The 19811-nt window shown below is 41.0% G+C and overlaps 2 protein-coding genes across 2 annotated transcripts; one reads left to right on the top strand and one right to left on the bottom strand.

Annotated features, from left to right (window-relative positions):
* Window positions 1–1849: 1849 nt before the first annotated feature.
* gk5 (glycerol kinase 5) lies at window positions 1850–11348 on the bottom strand. Its single transcript, XM_069684834.1, has 16 exons — window positions 10718–11348; window positions 10500–10593; window positions 9857–9932; window positions 9580–9673; window positions 9300–9431; window positions 8158–8233; window positions 7813–7874; window positions 7649–7722; window positions 7035–7095; window positions 6632–6758; window positions 6453–6557; window positions 6234–6328; window positions 4571–4674; window positions 4423–4482; window positions 3991–4124; window positions 1850–3356 (listed from the first exon to the last, which is right to left on the bottom strand). The coding sequence occupies exons 1-16, from the start codon at window positions 10841–10843 to the stop codon at window positions 3184–3186; spliced, it is 1593 nt and encodes a 530-aa protein (XP_069540935.1). The 5' UTR covers window positions 10844–11348; the 3' UTR covers window positions 1850–3183.
* Window positions 11349–11454: 106 nt separating this feature from the next.
* Window positions 11455–19591, top strand: LOC138611213 (nucleolin-like). Its single transcript, XM_069684191.1, has 15 exons — window positions 11455–11559; window positions 12117–12189; window positions 12286–12393; window positions 12467–12604; window positions 12882–12986; window positions 14246–14317; window positions 14409–14532; window positions 14643–14806; window positions 14895–15024; window positions 15164–15327; window positions 16904–17033; window positions 17136–17269; window positions 17439–17565; window positions 17646–17860; window positions 19230–19591. Exons 1-15 carry the CDS (start codon window positions 11557–11559, stop codon window positions 19289–19291), a joined length of 1749 nt encoding a protein of 582 aa, XP_069540292.1. The 5' UTR covers window positions 11455–11556; the 3' UTR covers window positions 19292–19591.
* The last annotated feature ends 220 nt before the right edge of the window (window positions 19592–19811 follow it).

The following is a 19811-nucleotide window of genomic DNA, read 5'->3' as shown; positions in this document are numbered from 1 at the left end:
GAGCATAGATATTTGGAGCATTTGCCAATCCTTGTTGCTATGGCAATTCAGCACTACTGAAACCAGAATGTGTGTGTGTGTGTGTGTGTGTGTGTGTGTGTGTGTGTGTGTGTGTGTGTGTGAGAGAGAGAGAGAGAGAGAGAGAGAGAGAGAGAGAGAGAGAGAGAGAGAGAGAGAGATGGAAAAAGGGATACTGTATTTTATTACATTTTGTGTTATTGCTTTTATTTCTGTCTTTTATTTATTGTTTTTTAAGTATTGTCTAAATATTTGTACTAACTGATGCTTTGACAAAACTGTTCTTTAAACTTTCCTGCCAATAAAACCTTTGAATTGAAATTGAATTGAGAAACAGAGAGAGAGAGAGAGGAAGAGAGAGAGAGGGGGGGGGTTAATTTCAATATGGCTTCTTTCCCCCTTCATCCTTCTCTGAACATAAACCATTAATCAGCATAATCACACGCACACACAAACAACATGTATATATTCGGTTGTGTTGAGCTTCATTTAACTGTTTCACTGTGTGTCCAAATATGTGTACTTAATGCTTTTGCAACATTGTTCTAGAAACTTCCATGCCAATAAAGGCCTTAAAAAAGAAAAAAAGCCTTTGGAATGAATGGAATTACATTAAATTGAGGGGGAGGGGCAAAGAGAGAGAGAGAGAGAGAGAATGTGTCAAAGTTAACAGAGAACAACACTTTTCTCTGGGGAGTCACGCAATGATGCCGTCTTATTCCAGCTGTTTTACATCCACATCAATAAATTAGCTTCTCTTGCAGAATAATATGTGATCTGATTCACATCCGAGCCTCTGCTCTGCCGCTCTGCGTGCACGTGTACAGCATGTCGTGCCAGTGAGTGAGGTGAACTGAACTGAGAGAGATGGAGTGAGGTGCTCAGGCAGCAGGGGGAGAGGCTGAGACACTGACAGGAAGAGGAAAAAAAAAAACAAGCAAATAAGACAAAAGCTTAACTTCCAACCCCCTGACACTCCAGCGAACAATCCCAGTGTGTCACAGGGAGAGAGAAAGGGGAGAGAGAGAGGAGGGAGTTATATAATGACCTCTGATGCAGGGTTCAGCTCGTATGGGGGAGGGGGACCGGAGTGGTGGTCGCATTGCATCCAGTTCCTGCTGTCAGTTTGAATTTGTTACAAGGCAGGGTCCTCCACAACTCATACAATGCGGGTACCAAGCACAATACTAGCACACACACACACACACACACACACACACACACAGCCATTTTACTGATTAGTGTGAGAGCCGACAGCACTGATTCATGGGCTACTCCTGTCTGTCTCACTCACTCCAGCACGTTTTTCTCTGTGAAGGCATCCCATTGCAAGCCGAACCCAGCGGAGGACGAAAACACTGCCTGTGTTTGATAGACAGGAAGAGGAGGAGGAGTTAATGCATAAAAGCTAAACTGTACAGATCTGTGCGACATACACAAAACTCACTCCTGCTCTTCCTCTGAAGGGACAAGCACACAATCCTCCCATTGTTTAGGAAATCCCCCGTTCTGTGCACTCAATTAGCGCCCCCTTCACCATACCAGCACCATGAGCAGAAAACACACCCCATTTGTTCTCAGTCACTCCATCCGCAAGCTGCCATAGCAACCCTCACAGCCAGATTGGTCACATCAATGGGGAAGCAATCCCTGCACTCATCTGAGCAGCCTGTGTTTCTGATAATTCCCCAGACACAAGACAAACGGCATTTCCCCCGAGTGCACGAGGAGGTAGAAATCCTTTAGACGGCATCTGTTCACTCGCCGTGTCGGTGACACAGACTGTGTGCACGAGACTCTCAAATCACCACATGAAACTGCTCATCATTTATGTCTTTAATACGTTTGCATCAAACATTATGATGCAATTACACAAGTTATTTCACATTTCCCTGCAGCTTGGGATAACATTTGCCATTCAAGAACTGAATGAATTACAAAGTGCTGAAGATGGAACGCTGAGGTGTTAACTGATGCATTATGCAAAATAACACTTTGCATAACAAACCTTTTGTATGTAGAAAAAATGAGTTTCAGAGAGGCAGAAACATTGACCAGCAAGAACGACATTGACAGTTCACATTTCCAGAGTCATTTGTGAGCATTTCATCTTAAGACGATTAGTATTAGCAGCTCTGTCATCAGAGTTCATCAGGTCAGCAAAGAGACTTGAGTCACAACATCATCATATGACATCATCATGGCTGACAATGCAACAATGAACACACTAATTACTGATATAACTGCTACACAACATGGATAACTTTTAAGACATATTCCTATATAAGCTCTGCTTTAGGTCAGCTCAGTTCATACTTACAGTCCTGTGAATGAACTTGTTAAACTTTACACGTAATAATATGAACATTTACATCCTGAAATTTCTGCGTGAGCCGATGTGAACTTACATCGGTTGTTTCAGCAAAGGCCCCAATCTGCCACATAAACCTATACAAAGTCCTATCAGGTAACATTACACAACAAACATTATTGTGTAATTCATTGCAGATGTGAGTTTATCACAAGAGCAGAGACGTGTTTCTGACAACAAGGCACTGAAACACTAAAGTCCAGTAAGAATCCCCTTTTACATATGAAGAGTTCATTTAGTTCCAGTCACATTTAAACATCATCAACACATTTAGTGATTGTGTTTAGTTTGAAGATGAGTTCAAGTTTTCTCTTGCAGTAAAAAAATACAGTTAAATCAAGAAGAAGAGCCTCAAATGAATGAGAAGTTTGACTGTGACACACTTTAAAAAAATGTGCTACCTGTTTGGAGCTCTTTAAACCGTCATGAACAGACAGACCAAGCACTGTCTCTTTCATTCCCTCATTGGAGATCCTTTATCAATGTGATATCAATGATAAGACTGTTGCTAATTAGCATGTGGCATGTAGTTGCTATGGCAGAGTTCATTAATAAAAAAGCTGTAAAAGCAGACATTAGCGCCCCCTTGTGGTAAGATATAGAGATATTGTTCCATCATGATAAATACTGTAATATAAAGAGTTACCCGTGGCTTGATGTGGAATGACCTGAGGGATCTGGTGGGACTGCCAGCCTGGATCAGACCTGAACCGCACATGTTAGAAAAGAACCATCTGCTTTCACACCTATCTCTGTTTAACCCTGCATCTACCTGTCTGTGCGTGCATCTATCGTCAAGTCTTGTTGTACCAGTTCATGGAGCGCTTCAGAGCTCTCTCCCAGCTCTGAAGGACAGGCATGTATTCCCCATTTGAGATGCCAGCGCCCCCCTTGCGTGCTCCTTGGGGCAGGAATATCTTGTCGGTGCTCTGCAGCTTCTTCAGCTCATCTCTGGTCCTCCAGAAGCCTGCAGGGACCATTCAAGCCAGAGTAAACAACAAGATAGAAAACCCTGCAACACTCTGCACATTGAGGGCTTCAAATGAGTCTCTGCACCCATATACACAGCCATAAATCAATGGCTGTACGTGGTGGAGAATTCTTCACATATCACCTATCAATACTGGCTTCTTATCAACCAAGAAGTAAAGTCCCTCAAACAGGGACTCGCATTAAAATTCAGGCATCATCACCACCCGCTTTGTCCTGCTATAAAATAACAACACATCCATCTTCTGCGTTTGATTTAATGAAGCCCTGACTAATGTAGAATAATCTAATTACATAATGTGAATAATTAAAAGGAGAACCGGTTACATAACAGAGAGCAGCGTTTCAGTTTGCCGCTTCTGCTGGCTCCAAGAATAAAAATAGAGGATCTTTGATCACAACTTGTCAAAATGAAGCTCAGTGTCAGGACTGAGTATTTTTATATATCTTAAAGGGAAAAAAGAAAAACATGGAGAGTAAAAGTGTTTGACAGAGCTGCTTCTCATTTCATCTCCACATGAAAAACTCTGTTATAAACTCAAACACCTGCAACTCTGAGGACATCACCCTCATAATGTACATGCTTTGTATGAGTGTGTGTGTCTGCGTACCGATTTCCAGTCCAGCGACAAACGCGGCTCCTAAGCACGACATTTCGTGCTGCTGGGGTCTAGCCACCTTTCTGCCAAACAGGTCTGCAGTCAGCTGCATGATGAAGTCGTTGGCGGAAACTCCTCCATCCACCCTGAGACAGAAGGAACGAGCACTCAATTTGACTGCAACTCACTTTACTGTAACAGTATCGGGGAAACATACACCCATAATGCATTGCCAATAAAAACTGCTGGACTGCATTAGTAGAGGCAGGGTACACAAGAGTCCACTCAGTTACACCCAGTTTGCTGGCTAAAGTCCAAATCCTACGATCAGATATTGAGCTGGGATATCACAGCGCTGAGAGACCACGATGTGGAGTGTGATGTACACACTCACACAACTGCAGTCAGATGTTTGATTCACACAGCGGACGAAATAAAAGCTACCTGATCCTTGTGATGGGAATGTGAGTTTCTCTCAGCATCAGCTCGAACAGCTGCTTGTTTCTGCAAAGAAGAAGAAACAAAAGGTCAGTTGGATAGTTATCATGAATGAGAGGGAATATCGCGGATGTTTAAAACACAGTGATCTCACCTGAAGGCGATGGACTCCAGGATGGATCGGACCAGGTGACTCTTAGTGGTGGAGGGTTTGAGGCCCATGAAGGAAGCACAAGCTTTGGGGTCGTTCAGAGGAGCCTTTGGAAGAATAAAGAACATAAATGTATAAAATAAGTGAAACTTAATAGCATCTGTTGAGACAGATGTATTTATAATGTTACAGTATACAACTCTTGATTATACAACCACATAAACATTCAGGACACAAACTTACAGGGGCCAGATCACAATGGAGGGCAGAGAAAAGAAAGAGACACATAACCATGTTACAGAGAGACAAACAAAGTAAATCAATGCCTGTATTAGATAAAGTATATACAATATGTCTTACAGTGAATACACACGTTGTTAGCTTTGGGTGAATATTAGGGGAGTCCCGATCCAGCCTGAAAGATCAGTTACAAGGTCGATCAAGAGGATTTCAGACTGATATCCAAATATCATGTTTAACTTTACACTGAATTTCAACGCAACGAGTGCAGCCATTGTCAAGTGCCGTATCAGACTTTCATTTATGATATTAATCCAATGTGCACTTATTTCATTTCAGCTCTCGGCCAATGAAAACCACTTGACACTACTGCTAGTGCAACAAAAGCCATGTAAGCAAAAGGCCAATTGCAGTTATTTCCTAATGTAATCTGTACAAAAGATGCACAGATGACAAAAATAAACACTCAACAGAACGCCGTTAATTAAAGGAACTCAGGCAAAGGCTGCACTGAAGCAACAAACACAGGAGGATACTTTTAGAAGGACGGAGAAATTCCCTTGAGACAGCGCTAAGGCAGAAAAAGTCATAAATAAAGAGAGGGTTTGTTATTTTTAAACTTATAAAAATAGCTCGGATGCATTGGAGAGCTATTTACTTGTTAAGCATATAGATTGGATTGATTTTATTAATGTTAAAGTGCTTCAAGCGTGCACTTTGTTATCTAGAAATTAGGGCTACGCAATAAATCTTAATTTCATGGTTATCCTAATGTGAGCATTCACAATAAACACATCGCAAAAGTCTCATATCACAATAAATAATAATAAATTAGAAGGTAAGTATAATAGCCATGCTTTCACTGCAATCTAGTGGTGAAAAAACAGCTTTTAGGATGTACTTTGGACTCAGGTGGACACGCTGCAAACACAGGTATTGTGTAAAACATGCAGAACAGCTGATAGACAGAAGTTATAGGTAATATGCATGCTTTAAAATGTGTTTATTTATAGGGGTGTAAGAAAATATCGATACACTTAAATATCCCAATATTATGTTTTGTGATATTGTATCGATTCTCAAAAACACAAACATTACCACCATAGTGAATAAGAAAGCGTTGGACCGGCTCCTGCGGCGTACAGAGCTGAAGTGTGGGCTCACTTTGGCTTCCACAACAAAGAAGGCAATAAGGAGTTAGACAAGAGCCGTGTCGTTTGCAAAATGTGCCACGCCGTGGAATTAACACTTTATATCGTTATCGCTATATTGAACAACATTATCAGCCTACTAGGAATATACAAGTATCAGATTGGGACATCTCTAGTGGATGTGGTTGTGTACACATTAAACCTGTACGTTAAAGCAGATAGATTGTATTTAACAGAAACACACAGACATGCACATTCTACTCATACACATCTACCTGCAGGCCGCTGAAGGAGGGGACGAAACACACTCCGTCTGAGTCACTGACACTGTACGCCATGGCGCTGGTCCCCTGGACATCAGAGAAGAGCTCTGAAAAAACACACACGCGTTTCACACACACGACCCCTGAATCTGTAAATCTGATCAGTCTGTAAAGTATTCAGAAACATGGATAAGTTATCACCAGAGCTTTCTTTAACTCCTGGTCACTCACCCAGCTCCTGAGCCCATTTAATAGCCGTGCCTGTGTCCGCTGAGTTTCCCTCAGCCAGGTAAACCACCTCTGAGCCAATTTTCCAGCCCACCACAGGATACAGCCCTGCAGAGGACAAACACTGACCTGTAGTTGTCTGTGTGTATAAATAAAACTTACTGTGTGTATTTTAGCCTTACCTCCTACAGACGTGTGAGGTTTGCTCCCGGTGTTGATGTTCATGAATGTGCCTGTCCCCATGGTGATTTTGACATCACCAACGTCAAAGCAGCACTCTCCAAACATGGCCGCCTGCTGGTCCGCCACCTATGGAAGAGGTAGAGGAAGATATTAACCATAAAACAGCGTAGAGAAGCATTTTATCCTATTTCATTCAATTATCCAACTTGAGGTCGAGCAGCACCCTCCGAGCTGCTCATTAACTTAATAACTCGTCATAAATGTTCCCTTTTACAACTGAATGGATGTGAACTGAACCTGGCCACGTTGGAATAGACATCATCAGAGGGCTATGATGATTGCTTTTAATCTTAATCACAAAGATAACAGAGTGTGTGTGAGGCCACAGTCCCGACAACTCACCACTGACATGATGGGAATGGGCACTCCGAAGATGGACGGGTCTGTGGAGCCGAAGTCAAAGCTGAGGGAGAAACCAGAGACATGACATTACAGACAGTGAAACCATATCATTATATGCATGAAACCAAAGCATTATTATGCTAATTTCAAGCTTCATATTTCACTCTGTGATACCTGTGGAGTAGCTTAGCCTCATTTACAGTTAAAAAAAACTAGTTTTTCTCGCACTGGTGCTCTGTGCAGGCCCTCATACAGCCTCTGCCTGAAACGACTCAATCAGCTCAGCCCCTTTAAGAAACCCCGCCCCTATAAGCCCACTTTGTTCTGATTGGCCAGCTCTCTGTGACGTCACAAAGTGCAGCGTGTAGAAAATACTGTGTGATACCTGGCGTTCACAGCAGCCTGCAGGCTGAGCTGAGAAGCTTGGGGATTACTCCAACATACTTTTACCTACAGATTTGAAACTTCACCAACGTTTAGTCTGAACATCCAACATTGTAACATTATATATATGCGTTAAATGTGAAACAGCATAATACCCCCTCTTTAAAAAAGACTTAGAGTGACTGAGACATTTTTCAAATGTCTGAATTGGGAGGACATGGTTGACTCACCCTGTGTTTTCTACTTTAGGGAGAATCGAGAGAGGCAGAGAAACAAGAGAGCAGAGAAACCCACTCCAACACATCTGTGAAAGAAGTCACATGACAATGAAATGAGAAAAAAAAAACACTAAACAAAACCTATAAAACCACCAATAACAGTACAAACACCACACCTGATAGGAGTCGAATATTCCTGTTGCACTGGCGTTTGAGAAGTCTGTGGCATGGACACGTCCTGAAACAGGTTCAACAACAAATATTAATGTGTCCTTTGGAAAAAATAAACATTGTTTCCCAACTCCCCCTCTCCCACAGGGAAACACATCTGAGGAATTTCAGCCAATCAGTGACGCAATAGGATTGGAAACACAGAGAACATTCAGTCTAGGCCTTAAAATCCTGTGAAATGCAATCCACTGGACTAATTGTATGTTGCTGCACTGTTTTTAAAGCAAACTGTGCTAATAGGGAGAGGGCATTAGCATTAGCTTAATGTAAGCTTCATATGGCAAACACACCATTAGTGAGTTTGAACAGCAGCCAGGTGTCGATTGTTCCAAAGCAGCAGTTTCCTTCAGCTACAGCCTGACGAACCTGGAAGGAAAAAAAGAAGATGAGGCTGAAAAGAGAAGCGAAGTGCTGATAAAACAAACTCCCTGTTTGCTTTTGGTCATAATTAACCCTTTAACACCCAGGGCCTTTAAGGGCTGTAAACTCTAACATGCATCGAACAGAGGCCTGTACTACGAAGCAAGTTCAACATACCCAGCGTATCTTTTAGGCGGTCGATGGTTATCAACGCGATAAGTCAAGCCAGGGTTTCTATGAGCATGTTCACATTAATTGGGCAGAGTCTGCATCGTAACCAATTACATGTACGAGTCTGCGTCAGCTCATTGGCATATTTTACAAACTCAAACAACTACGCTAAAAGAAAGAGAAAGACTAAGATCCACTTGGCTGCAGCTGCTGAATGCAGGAAGGACAGCTGGCAAAAAAACGCAGACTTGTGTAAATGTACAAATAAAGTCTATATTATCACTGCTGCATCATCAGAGCAGCAGACAGTAGATTGACTATAATGACACCCCTGTATTACATTAAATTAATACATCGCAGGGATGTATTTTTGTGGCATTTCTGACAGATTTAGACTTTTTCTCTCAGCCCCAGCCGTATCGGAATCATTAAACATAAATAAATATAAAATCACAATTTAAAGCGGCTTAAAGCTGATTCTCATATCTTATAAATACAACAAGTACTAGGCTTCAGTGCTGTGATCAGTCTCTGTTGTAGATAGATATCAGGATCTGCTCACAGAGCTCTTGGACCTGATTGGTGTGTGTTTTTAAAATGACCACTTTGTATGTTAGTAATCATCTTTAAGTAGTGCTGCGGTCCAAATGATGACATAAACATCTGTTGATTTACCTCTTAGTTTATTGACAGAAAGTTTTTTGGCGACCCACTTCATAATCAATAATCCTTCAGGTGATCGTTCATTGTCTGGATCTAATTTCAAATGTGACGTTTGCTGCTTTCTCTGTTTTCTCTGTGTCTTTTAGATTTAGACTGATGGTTTATCAAAACAAGCCAAGTAAACTGGTTTAAATGTCAGCCTACACCCACACACACGCACAGAAACACAGACACGCACCTGCTTGTAGTGTGTGAGGACCCAGGCGAGACGGAAGGTGACATGTTGAGTGGAGAAGATAATAAGACTCGCTGCAAGTGACCGCTTCTGTCTGGTCAGGAAGTAGGCCAGCTTCATCAGGCCGTGGATCGCCTGAGGGAGTCATGACAATAATCAAAGCCTTTAAGTATAAAGGAACATTATATTCTGTGCTGAGCCTGAAGTTGCTCAGTGTCAAACTAACTCCCCTCTTAACTTCCAAACTTCTTCACTAAAGCACATGACAGGCAGTCAGACTCACTTTCATAGTGCAGGATCTGTTCCAGGACCTCACCAGGTCTGCAGCCCTCTGGTCCTGCCAGCTGATGAAGTTGTGGAAAGGAACCCCAGTTTTCCTGCCAGAGTGAAAGAGAACAATTGAACTGAACCTGAGGTTGAACTAGGACAGAAATACATCAATGAAAAACAGGTTAAACAGCTCTGCTTTATTTCTTATCTGCTGCTGTTTCCCTACAGCTTATGCAGGCTTTATGTAAAAGGTCGAGATAAAAGTAGGTTGATCATTATATTTATTTTACCGGTTCCATGTGGTGAAAGTGGATCTTTGAGTGGAGATGCCAATGGCCTCCATCTGACACATCTGAGCTCCTGCATCTATGATCAGGACAGCAGCAGAAGGACACACACATGAACAAACATTCAATCGGTTATAGTGAAAAACAGGATTTTCAAGGACAAAGAGATAAATGTCTCATGTAAACAAAGCTCTCTTAAGGCTATCTTTGCACAAAGCCATGACAGAGTTCAGAGTCACATCAGTCTAGTCAACTGTTCAAATTTGCATTGAAGGAATAGTTTGTTTAAACATGGAAACCAGTGTGTTTGTAATATACTGTGGAGGGAACAGACTTTCACATTTGCATGTAATACATCCAATAAAACAACAATACAGGTTACAGCCCTAAAATAAACAGAGTTAAATGAACACCTTAATGACAGCGTCTTAACATAATAAGAGAATATGGCACTTTGTAAGGATGTTATTAATTTCAGTAGTGCTTAGTGGACTAAGCTGGGAGGGAATTATGACAGTGATGGCTGTAATACAGTATTTCATGAGATTAGGGTTTGCCTCTTAACTTGTGAAAATGAATCACATACAGTCTAACTCATTGGTTTGGTTATAAACACATGCAACAACAGGAACTATTGCAGCTATACCTTGTACAGCTCCCTTGATCACAGAGACAAACCCTTTCCAGAGTGCATCTGGGTCCATCTCCACATGTCCCACTTCTGGATACAAGGCTTTAACCTGGACAGAAAATCAAATAAGAAGATCAGCATGTAAATAATGTAGTAATGTTAAATGTGGAAAGGTGCAGGTGAACAGAGTGCTTGAGATGTATACAAACACACTACAGGAAGGAGATACATACATTGGTTGTGCATGACCCTCTGATTTTCGCCTCCTTGTCATAGACGTGACATCTGATCGATGTTGTACCAACGTCCACTGACAAAATGAAGCTTTCCTTCTTGAAACCGTTCCTCTGACTCCCCATTGTAGAAAATAGTGTCCTGGTATTTCTCTAATTAGTCTCGGTCCTCCGTAGTTAGCTCATCTTGCTCATGCTTTCAGCCCCGGTGTGACCCGATTAAACCTTATCTGCCCCGGGTGAGCTGTCGTGTTGAGGCTTTAACTCTGTCGACCTTCGGACAGTTGATTCTGTGAAGTCCAGTACCTGCCCGAGTCAACACATGGCTGTACTAAGTCCGCGCACTGAACTAAAACCTTTGTTATGCTGCGAGCCAACTAGTCTCAATTGTTGGCCAGTTTCTATATGACGGAGTGGGTGGACAAAAATTAAACTAAGGAGTTTCCCATCTTACGAGTTATGCTAATTGCTAATGTTACTTGGCTAACTGTCAGGATATTCTAAAAATGAAAACCACTCCCCTTTTCTCTTCAAATATTACTCACTGCAAGTAACCTAATATTACCAAGTATGTGGCCAAGCAGTGACGTCCAAACACTTAAGTGTCTATTTAGGGGGAATTCCTTAAATGCTTGTCGTATCCATGGACAGTAGGTCGTGTCGCGTAAAGCATGAAATCCTGAGGGCACCCGTAGTAGAGCACGCGCATGCGCAATGAGTAGTTTGAAATAGTAGCATGTGGATGTTTTTAGCAGGTTTTTAGCCTTGCACACGTGTGTTCACCGGTCAGGACTAGCTGCTGTACCCAGTTGTAACTGTGTGATCCTCCAACGCAAAATATGGTAAAGACAGATGAAAGTTTAACCTTACATTATCTTACATTAATATCAATCAGGCTTAAACGTGCCGAAGTAGGTTGTTTTAAGCTAACTGTGGTGTATTAACGTTAGCTGCAAACTAACAAGCTAACAGCGGTTAGCTGGTGATAAACAAATGAGAACCACAGTTTAAGGTGAAAGCACTTTTTCAAATGGTGAACTTGCAACAAGAAAAGTCGTCAATTTGTTTTTAAGCTGGGTCATTGTAATACTACCTCGTTTAGCTCTCCAGTAGATAACCATTACCACTCCATATCATGTCTGAGGTTAATTTGGCCATCAAGTTGAAATACCAGATTTTTACTGGTTCAATCCTGCCTTGGCCTTAAAAGTTTCGTTTGGTTTGAACTATCTGTCAGACAGCCCAAGAGATTTATAGACCTCACCTGGATTTTTGAGAAATGCTATGAGCATGTCCCATTGTCATATGTGGCTTTACACTGTTGATAATGAGTTGTTAATATAGTGAAAACTCATTCAAACAGGGCCATGCTTTTAAAACATGTTTGTGTCTCTTTCAGGCTACAAGACGGAGAAAAAGACAAAGCAAAGGTGTCACCAATCTTGTAGAAGAAGAAAACGATGTTAACAGTGGTATGTTATTTCTTTTTGACAACTGGAAAATTAAAACTGCATGACTGTTTGGATTAGATTATGGCAATGACATCATTCAATCAATAACTGTTTCAGATGGACAGAATGACACTGTCTCCACAAGGAAACAAATAGTCGGAACAGATGAAGATGCTCCCAAAAAGATCTCCGAGAAGGAACAGGAGGAAGAGCAAGATGAACAAGGTACTGCGAACGCATCACACACGATGTCTACGTGGAAGTCTGAGCGGTGCCACTAACAAAGCTTTACCTTTAGATCCACAGATGGACACGGTAATTGAAGTAAAAGGAAGTGCTGCCACTGTGACTGTATCATGGGACGAGAAAAAAGAAGAAGAGGAGCTTGGTAATAAAGAAAAGGGAACCAATGGAAGTGATCAGATGATGGAGATGGGTAAGGTTGTTTACAAGTATTGTGAACTACTATTTCATCACATCTTCTTATTTCAAAACAGGAACATTTGTCCTCTTTTCAACACATGTAGTTGCAATATAAACACATCCACTATGACCAACAGTGTAGACTGAAGTACAACTCTATTATGGTTTAAAGTCATACTTAACCCAGGAATCTATCTTAATAGTTAAATACTCATCCGGTTTAGGCCTGAATAGAGGATACAAAAAAGCTTTTTACTGTCTTTAAATAAAATAATTTCTGCGTTTGCCAGAGGAACAGATCATCTCTTCGGCTGGTGCAGTCGGTCCTACAGAGGATGCTCCCCCAGAGGGTACGGAGGGAAAAAAACAGCAAGAGGTGCAAGAAGAACCAGGAGGTACTTAAAAAAAACAACACACAAATGTTTGTGAGTGAAATTTTGAGATGTGTGCATCGTTTGGAAACTCAGATTTCCAACGACATGTAAAAGTATAAAAAAGCTCATCTCCTTCATAATATCTTCACGAAAGCTGATTGTTGAAAATGCGTTTAATATATATGTGTTAAACGTAGCATTAACAGGCTGTGGCTCAGTGGTAGAGTCGGACGTCTTTCAATCGGAATGTTGGCGGTTTGATGCCCAGCTTCCTCTGTCTACATGGCGAAGAGTCTGTGGGCAGGACCACATAGCCAGCGGTGTGTGAATGTGATGACTGATTGCGGTCGGGCACTTTACGTAGCAGCCTCTGCCATCAGTGTGAGTATTGGTGAATGTGAGATGTAGTAGTGAGCTCCGTTTGACGTCACACTCACAGCTGAACGGAGCACCCTTCCTTAAGGTGAAGGGATTAAATACAGCTCCGAGCTTTGAGACGAACTCCCATCACTCCGGCAGAGACAGGAAAAGTGTCATACAAATAATAAAAGCTACTTAAATACCAGTGAGGCAGAGTCATTAAAATCACTCCACATCATGAGGAACATAAACTTCATGCTTCCTTGGCAGCTATCTGTAAATACATTTTTAATCTGATGACCTTCTGAGTGTTTACAGCCGTCACCGTTAATATAAAACACTTTAAACTTTTCACTTGTTTCATTTCTAGACAAGAACACGGTTTATTAGATCCTAAATATATAACGTTAACTTTAAGACGCTGACGTCAGTGTATTGTCTCATGTTTATCTTAATTAAAGCAGTTCTCATCTGTCCGGGTAATAACGGAAATTTAATTTGCGTCTCTCATCTCATGACAAACTCAACACAGTGTTGCACCTGGTCAGTGAGTTGGCATCGGTGCAGACTTGCTGGTGGAGGGTTTAATAACCCGCTCCCATTCCACTCCCACTTGGACGGCACTCAATGTGGCGGACCCTCCACGCGAGCGTGCAAACGGAGTGGAAGTGCGTCGGGAGAGGGTGTAGGGAGTGGTCTGGGAAAGGCTCGTAGTGTAAAAGTGCTCTGAGTGGTCGCAAGACTAGAAAAGGGCTTTATAAGTGCAGTCCATTTACCATCATCTAAGGCAGTATCAACCTGATCTTTATGAAATATTTTCAGTGTCAAAGGTAAATTTGACAGATGATTGATGATTTAATAAATCTTGAAAATTATAATTTGCGATTATTTTACCTGTTACTACCAACCATCTGTTTCAGTAAAAGGGAAACGGAAGAAAAGCTCCACTGCTGAGACCTCCCCATCAAAGAAAACTAAGCACATCAATGATGGTATGACCCTAAGATAACACTCTGTTTGGTGCTTTGTTTGTTTGTAAAGTGCTCATTATTCACACATGTAACTGTCTGCTGTTTGTTGTAGGTTTTTGTGCTTTTGTTGGCAACCTGAACAACTCTAAAAAAATTCAAGAAGTCAGAGATTCATTAGCAAATTACTTCATGACACAAAGTCTCCTGGTTCAAGACATCAGAGTCGACAAATCTAAGTGAGTACGCTATTTAATCTTACAATTCATCTGGGCCCTTTGAATAACAGCCTTGCAGTGCTGCAAGTAAATATAATGAATAAACTCAAAGAGATGTTTTGTAATTGTAGAAAACACGCCCATGTGGATCTGGCCTCAGAGATGGACCTGAACAAGGCCTTAACGTTAGACGGAGAGATGGTACTCGATAAGCCGATGAAGATCGCCAAAGCAAAGGTGAAAAGTGAAGACAAGGTGAAGGTGAAGGTGAAAGCTACACCGGAGGACAAAAAAGGTAACTCAACCTTATTTGATTGTTTTATTACCCATGAAGTCCCGAGAGGTTTATTGATAACCTGACTCGAGGACTGTCTCGTTTTCAGATGCCAGAGATGCCAGATGTTTGTTTCTGAAGAACGTCCCGTACAACGCCACAAAAGAAGACATCATGAAAATCTTCCATAAGGCCGTCACGGTCAGGTTTCCTGGTGGAGCAGAAAGCCCAAAAAAAGGGTGAGAGTTTAAGAAATAATAAATGGTGGCAGACGTGCAAAACATGCTTTATGTTGGGAAAAAGCAAGGGTTATTTTAAGTTATGCATTTAATTGATATTTGTTAGTTTTACTGAATACGTGTACTTATTTTCCAACAGTATCGCCTTTGTGGAGTTTCAAAATAAAGGCATCGCTGAGAAAGTCCGACAGAAAAAACGAGTAGCTAAGATCCAAGGCCGCGTTTTGATTGTGGATTCGGTAGGAGCAAGAAATGTGCCCAAAGTCACCGAAGCTGACAGCGACAACAACAACAACACTAAAGGTAAATCAAGCATATTATAGAGTAATACATTACCCTATTTAAAGAAGATTAGTGTTTGGTCACAAAACTACTTGAATCTCCTCACCTTGCTTCTGTTCACTTATTTCTCCCCACACACCTTCACCTACACCAGTCTGCGGTACCTGCACACAGCGGCTCTCTCCCAACGTGTCTGCTCTGGTCACATTCATTATGAGCTGTAGGTTTGAAAAAGTAGCTAAAATTTCACAACTCGCGTTTTGAATTAGTGAAATGCATCTTGTTTTCACAGCAGCAGGTGAGCCGCACATTGTTAAAGACGTCATGTGTCTAAACCAATGACTGTATCCAAAGATGGATGACGCGTCTCCATCTGCTCTCATTGTTCGAAAGTGATGCCGAAATAGTCCCTGTGATAGGCGCTGCCATCTTGCGATGGTTACGTCATTTGTAGCTGCGCAGTAGAGATCGGCGGGTGGAGGGGCTGTAGCCACTTCTGCTAACTATAACACGCACTTAACTTACCGAAAAACCAGCAAGGATCTTGCACGGCGGCGTGTTTAACAGCAGAACAGCTTCTCTGTGTTGGTCTGAGGTTAATGTTCCCAAGTATGTAAACTTCAATGAATGTAGTGATTGTTTTAGTTACGTCTCCACTCACCGTTCCTCCTCTACTCTGCTAATCCAGAACAGATCGGCTGCAGGAGCTGTATTTGTCAACAGAGCTGTCAATCATCATTTTGACAGCATCAAATAACTTTCAAATAAACTTGTCAGAAAAATGAACACTTGGACATAAATCATCATGATAAGAACTAACTATAATGACAGAAACCATGTTTGAGAAAAATGTATTTGATGTGTATTTTGATTTTATAGTTTGACTCATGTCCCATCTGTTAACATGGAGGAGGCGGGCTTTATGACCTACACTGCAGCCAGTCAGCAGGGGGCGATAGAGATGGTTTGGCTTCACTTTTAGGGAGCTGTCATGTCCTCCAACTTTTTATGCAGTCTGGTCAAAACGAGAAAAACCGACGTGGTTATAAATGACACCTTGACTACACAGCTGCATTTACAAGCTTTTAAAATAGTTGCATAAGAAGGTCCATATTTAACACGGACGGACAAGAAGCCCTCTCTCTCTGTATGTGTGTTTCTCTGACGAGCATGTGTGGAGACGCTGCTCGCAACAGGTAGGCTACAGCAGGGGCACAGCGCGAGGGGAGGATTTTCAGTAATAATTTAATCATGGATGAAGATCTTGGACAGATAAAATAAGAAACATGATGGAATTAGTCGCCAAATATACTTGGGTGGCCCGACAAGGTAGAGTCTATATGTGGGAAACACTGGGGGAAGTAAATCTCCCTCGTGTGTGCACTAAAACCAAAATGTGTGTGTTTATCTCGGTAATGACGGCTTTGCAAAATGCAAGACACCGGTGATGACATTTAAACTGATGCCGTCCACCCCTCCTTGGTACCTGACATGGTACTAAATCTGTTTTTTCTTATTTTGATCTGGGCATCAGTCAATTCAATCTGGACTTATTGATTGGCCATATATTGACACACATCTTTCTTTTGTCTCTCAGCTGAAGCGCCTCCAAACAACACTTTATTTGTGAAAAGTTTGTCTTTGAAAGCGAAAGAGAACCACCTGAAGAAAGTCTTCCAGAAGGCTGTTAGTATCAAAATACCTCTGAGTAAAGGCAAATCAAGAGGGTGAGTACAAGTACACTGACCACTATATTATTATTATAATTTTTTCTACAATGAAGAAAGTATATATATATATATAAGATCTACATCCGTCTTCCTCTGCAGGCTTGCGTTTGTTGAGTTTGCGACGGTGGCAGAGGCTGAAAAAGCCTTGCAGTCATCCAAAGACGTTAAGATCCTGAAAAAAGCGATCAAAGTAGAATTCTGCGAAATTAGAGAGGAGAGGGAGAACAGAAAAGGTTTGTTTATATTGTTCATATCATATTTATGTCGGTGTTATTATTTGTATTATTGGCCAGATTGATGTTTTACAGCAAAGCATGAATTTAAGGTGTTTTCCAGAGTCAGTTTGAGTCATGATGTTAGATGAAACCGCTAAAACTACCGTTGTTTTTTCCCTCCTTTTAGTTCTGTCAAAAACCCTGATGGTTGTCGGCCTCGCCGAGAAGACGACTGCAGAGACTCTTAAAAGTGCTTTTGAAGGTGCTGTCAGTGCACGAGTCATCGCAGAAAAAGAGACGGGCGTTTCAAGAAGGTTTGCAGCATACAGCTTTATTCTCACATTGTTTTATTCTGAAAGTCTTCTTCACACTGACTTGATTTACTTCCTGTCAGGTTTGGTTTCGTGGACTTTGAGAGTGAAGAAAACGCCAAAGCCGTCAAAGAAGCTATGGAGGACTGTGAGATAGACGGCAGCAAGGTGACTGTGATTTATGCCAAACCCAAGACTGAAAAATCCCCCACAGGAGGCAGACGAGACTCTGCCGGGCGTCCTGATGGAGCGCCTGCTGGTCGGGGCGCAGCCAAGGGAGGGAGAGGCAGCAGAGGAGGTAACACTTGTTTAACTGGCCCATAGTGGCTGATTTTTCATTTTCAATCAACAAATAATGACTGACATTGATGCTCTAAGGATGCTAGTGACGAAAAACACAAAGATTTGATACTGAACAATAATAATAATAAAGTTTATTTGTATAGCACTTATCAGAACTAAGGTAACAAAGTGCTTTACGAAACATATAGACAACAATAAGATCCACAACAGTGAAGGAATAAAACAGGAAGTCATAACGAATACCAGAGGAACAACTTAAAACAATGTTTGAATTAAAAAATAAATAAATAAATAAATAAAACACCACGACCAAAACATAAAACTTACAAGAAGTGACTGAATATAATGAGATACTTTAACTTTAACTGAGGCATGCTTGTTGTAGGAAATGTTTTTTAGCATCTCTGCATAGGACACTCTGTGATCAATATTGGCACATTGATGCCTTGAATCACTGTATTTGCACATTTACAACTGAAGACTGTACATAAACACCTCTACCTCCCTGTAATGTTTGCATTTTAGATATACGTTTGATTTACTTTGTAACATATAAAGTTCTCAGTTTCTTTCTTCTTGGCGGCACCTTGTGGTGATAAAAGGTAATTGTTGGGGCATACGTCCCAGATAACCCGGCTTCTATGGCAGGCTCCCTTTGTTATGGTTGTTTGCCTTCATCTGAGCGTCGACTTTTTCTGTGGATTTTCACTTATTTTTGAAGTTGTATCTGTAGTCATCCATCTTTTCTTTGTTTGGAAAATGCGTCACTAACTGGGCGCCGCTTGTTATTTTTTCTGCAAATGTTACCACAGTCCATAATAATACTATGTACTGCAGATGCAAAAGCTTTCATCAGTGGGCCACAGGCTCACTCACCATTGTGTTACCTTATTTGGTGATAGATAGAGACTTAACAGACATTAATTTACATGAAAGATTTTACCAATAAGTAGGTTTACTTTTCAGATGTTTTTAGTTTATATTTTAGATTTAATATAGTTTAGGTTATTATTAATTATTGTTGTTAGAATTCCTGGATGTATATATTCCTTCTAGTGTTAGGGTTATTTTTACTGTGTGTTTATTTTCTCCTGTGGTGTATTCGCTTCGATAACCTGCTGCTCTAACGCTTTTCCAGTTTAGGATCAATAAAGTACATTATCGATCTGTTGTTTGGTGAAAGGAGGAATTTGAGGGCTCTTGTTAACAGAGTTTATTTTTTTACTCACAGTTTTGTATTTGAATAGTGTTCCATAAACAGCAAGTTAACCTACACCTTTAGTTCACTGTCTTACTTCGCTTTTGAACAGGCTTTGTTTGATGTTGATGGTTTATAAGTAAAAATACAACTTAATCTCTTTTAGGTAAAGGACGTGGAGCTGGTACGCCGCAGGGTGCTGCTAAAGGAGTGAAAAATAAAGCTTAACTTGCCTTGGAAAAGTTATCCTGTAGAGATTTCTATCTCTTTTTTTTTTTTTAAACCTGAAATCATCTATGAGCTCTTCTGATGTGCTTAAATGTACAAACTGTTCAAGGGTTTCTACACTGTTAATCATATATGATTATAGGTAATTTGACATTATGTAATTTTTTATTTTTAGATTTTGTGCTTTGAAACATTAATTTCATAACTTGTATGAAAGAATAACCCTGATTGTTTTCACATCATGTAGTTGTGAAAAGTTTAGGATATAATCAAAGTGTCATTTTCTATTGTGAAGATAAAAGTGAGTAAAAACCAAACCAGCTGCATTCTGAGTATTATTCCAACATATGTGGTGTTAAGGTTATCCCAGGACCTGCTGAAATCTCCACCACAGTTTACTTCTTCTTCTCTGCCACCAGTTCAGCGCTACTTTAACAATAATTTCGGCTCTTCATGCAGTAATACAGCTTTCTAAACACCCTCCACTGCGGCAGGTTGACAGCTTTACGCACCACGTCGC

The sequence above is a fragment of the Semicossyphus pulcher genome, unplaced genomic scaffold, assembly GCF_022749685.1.
Source record: "Semicossyphus pulcher isolate SPU_LCO1_2020_fin unplaced genomic scaffold, fSemPul1.0.p SCAF_7, whole genome shotgun sequence".
Taxonomy (NCBI): Eukaryota; Metazoa; Chordata; class Actinopteri; order Labriformes; family Labridae; genus Semicossyphus; species Semicossyphus pulcher.
This window is presented reverse-complemented; position numbering and strand designations above follow the sequence as displayed.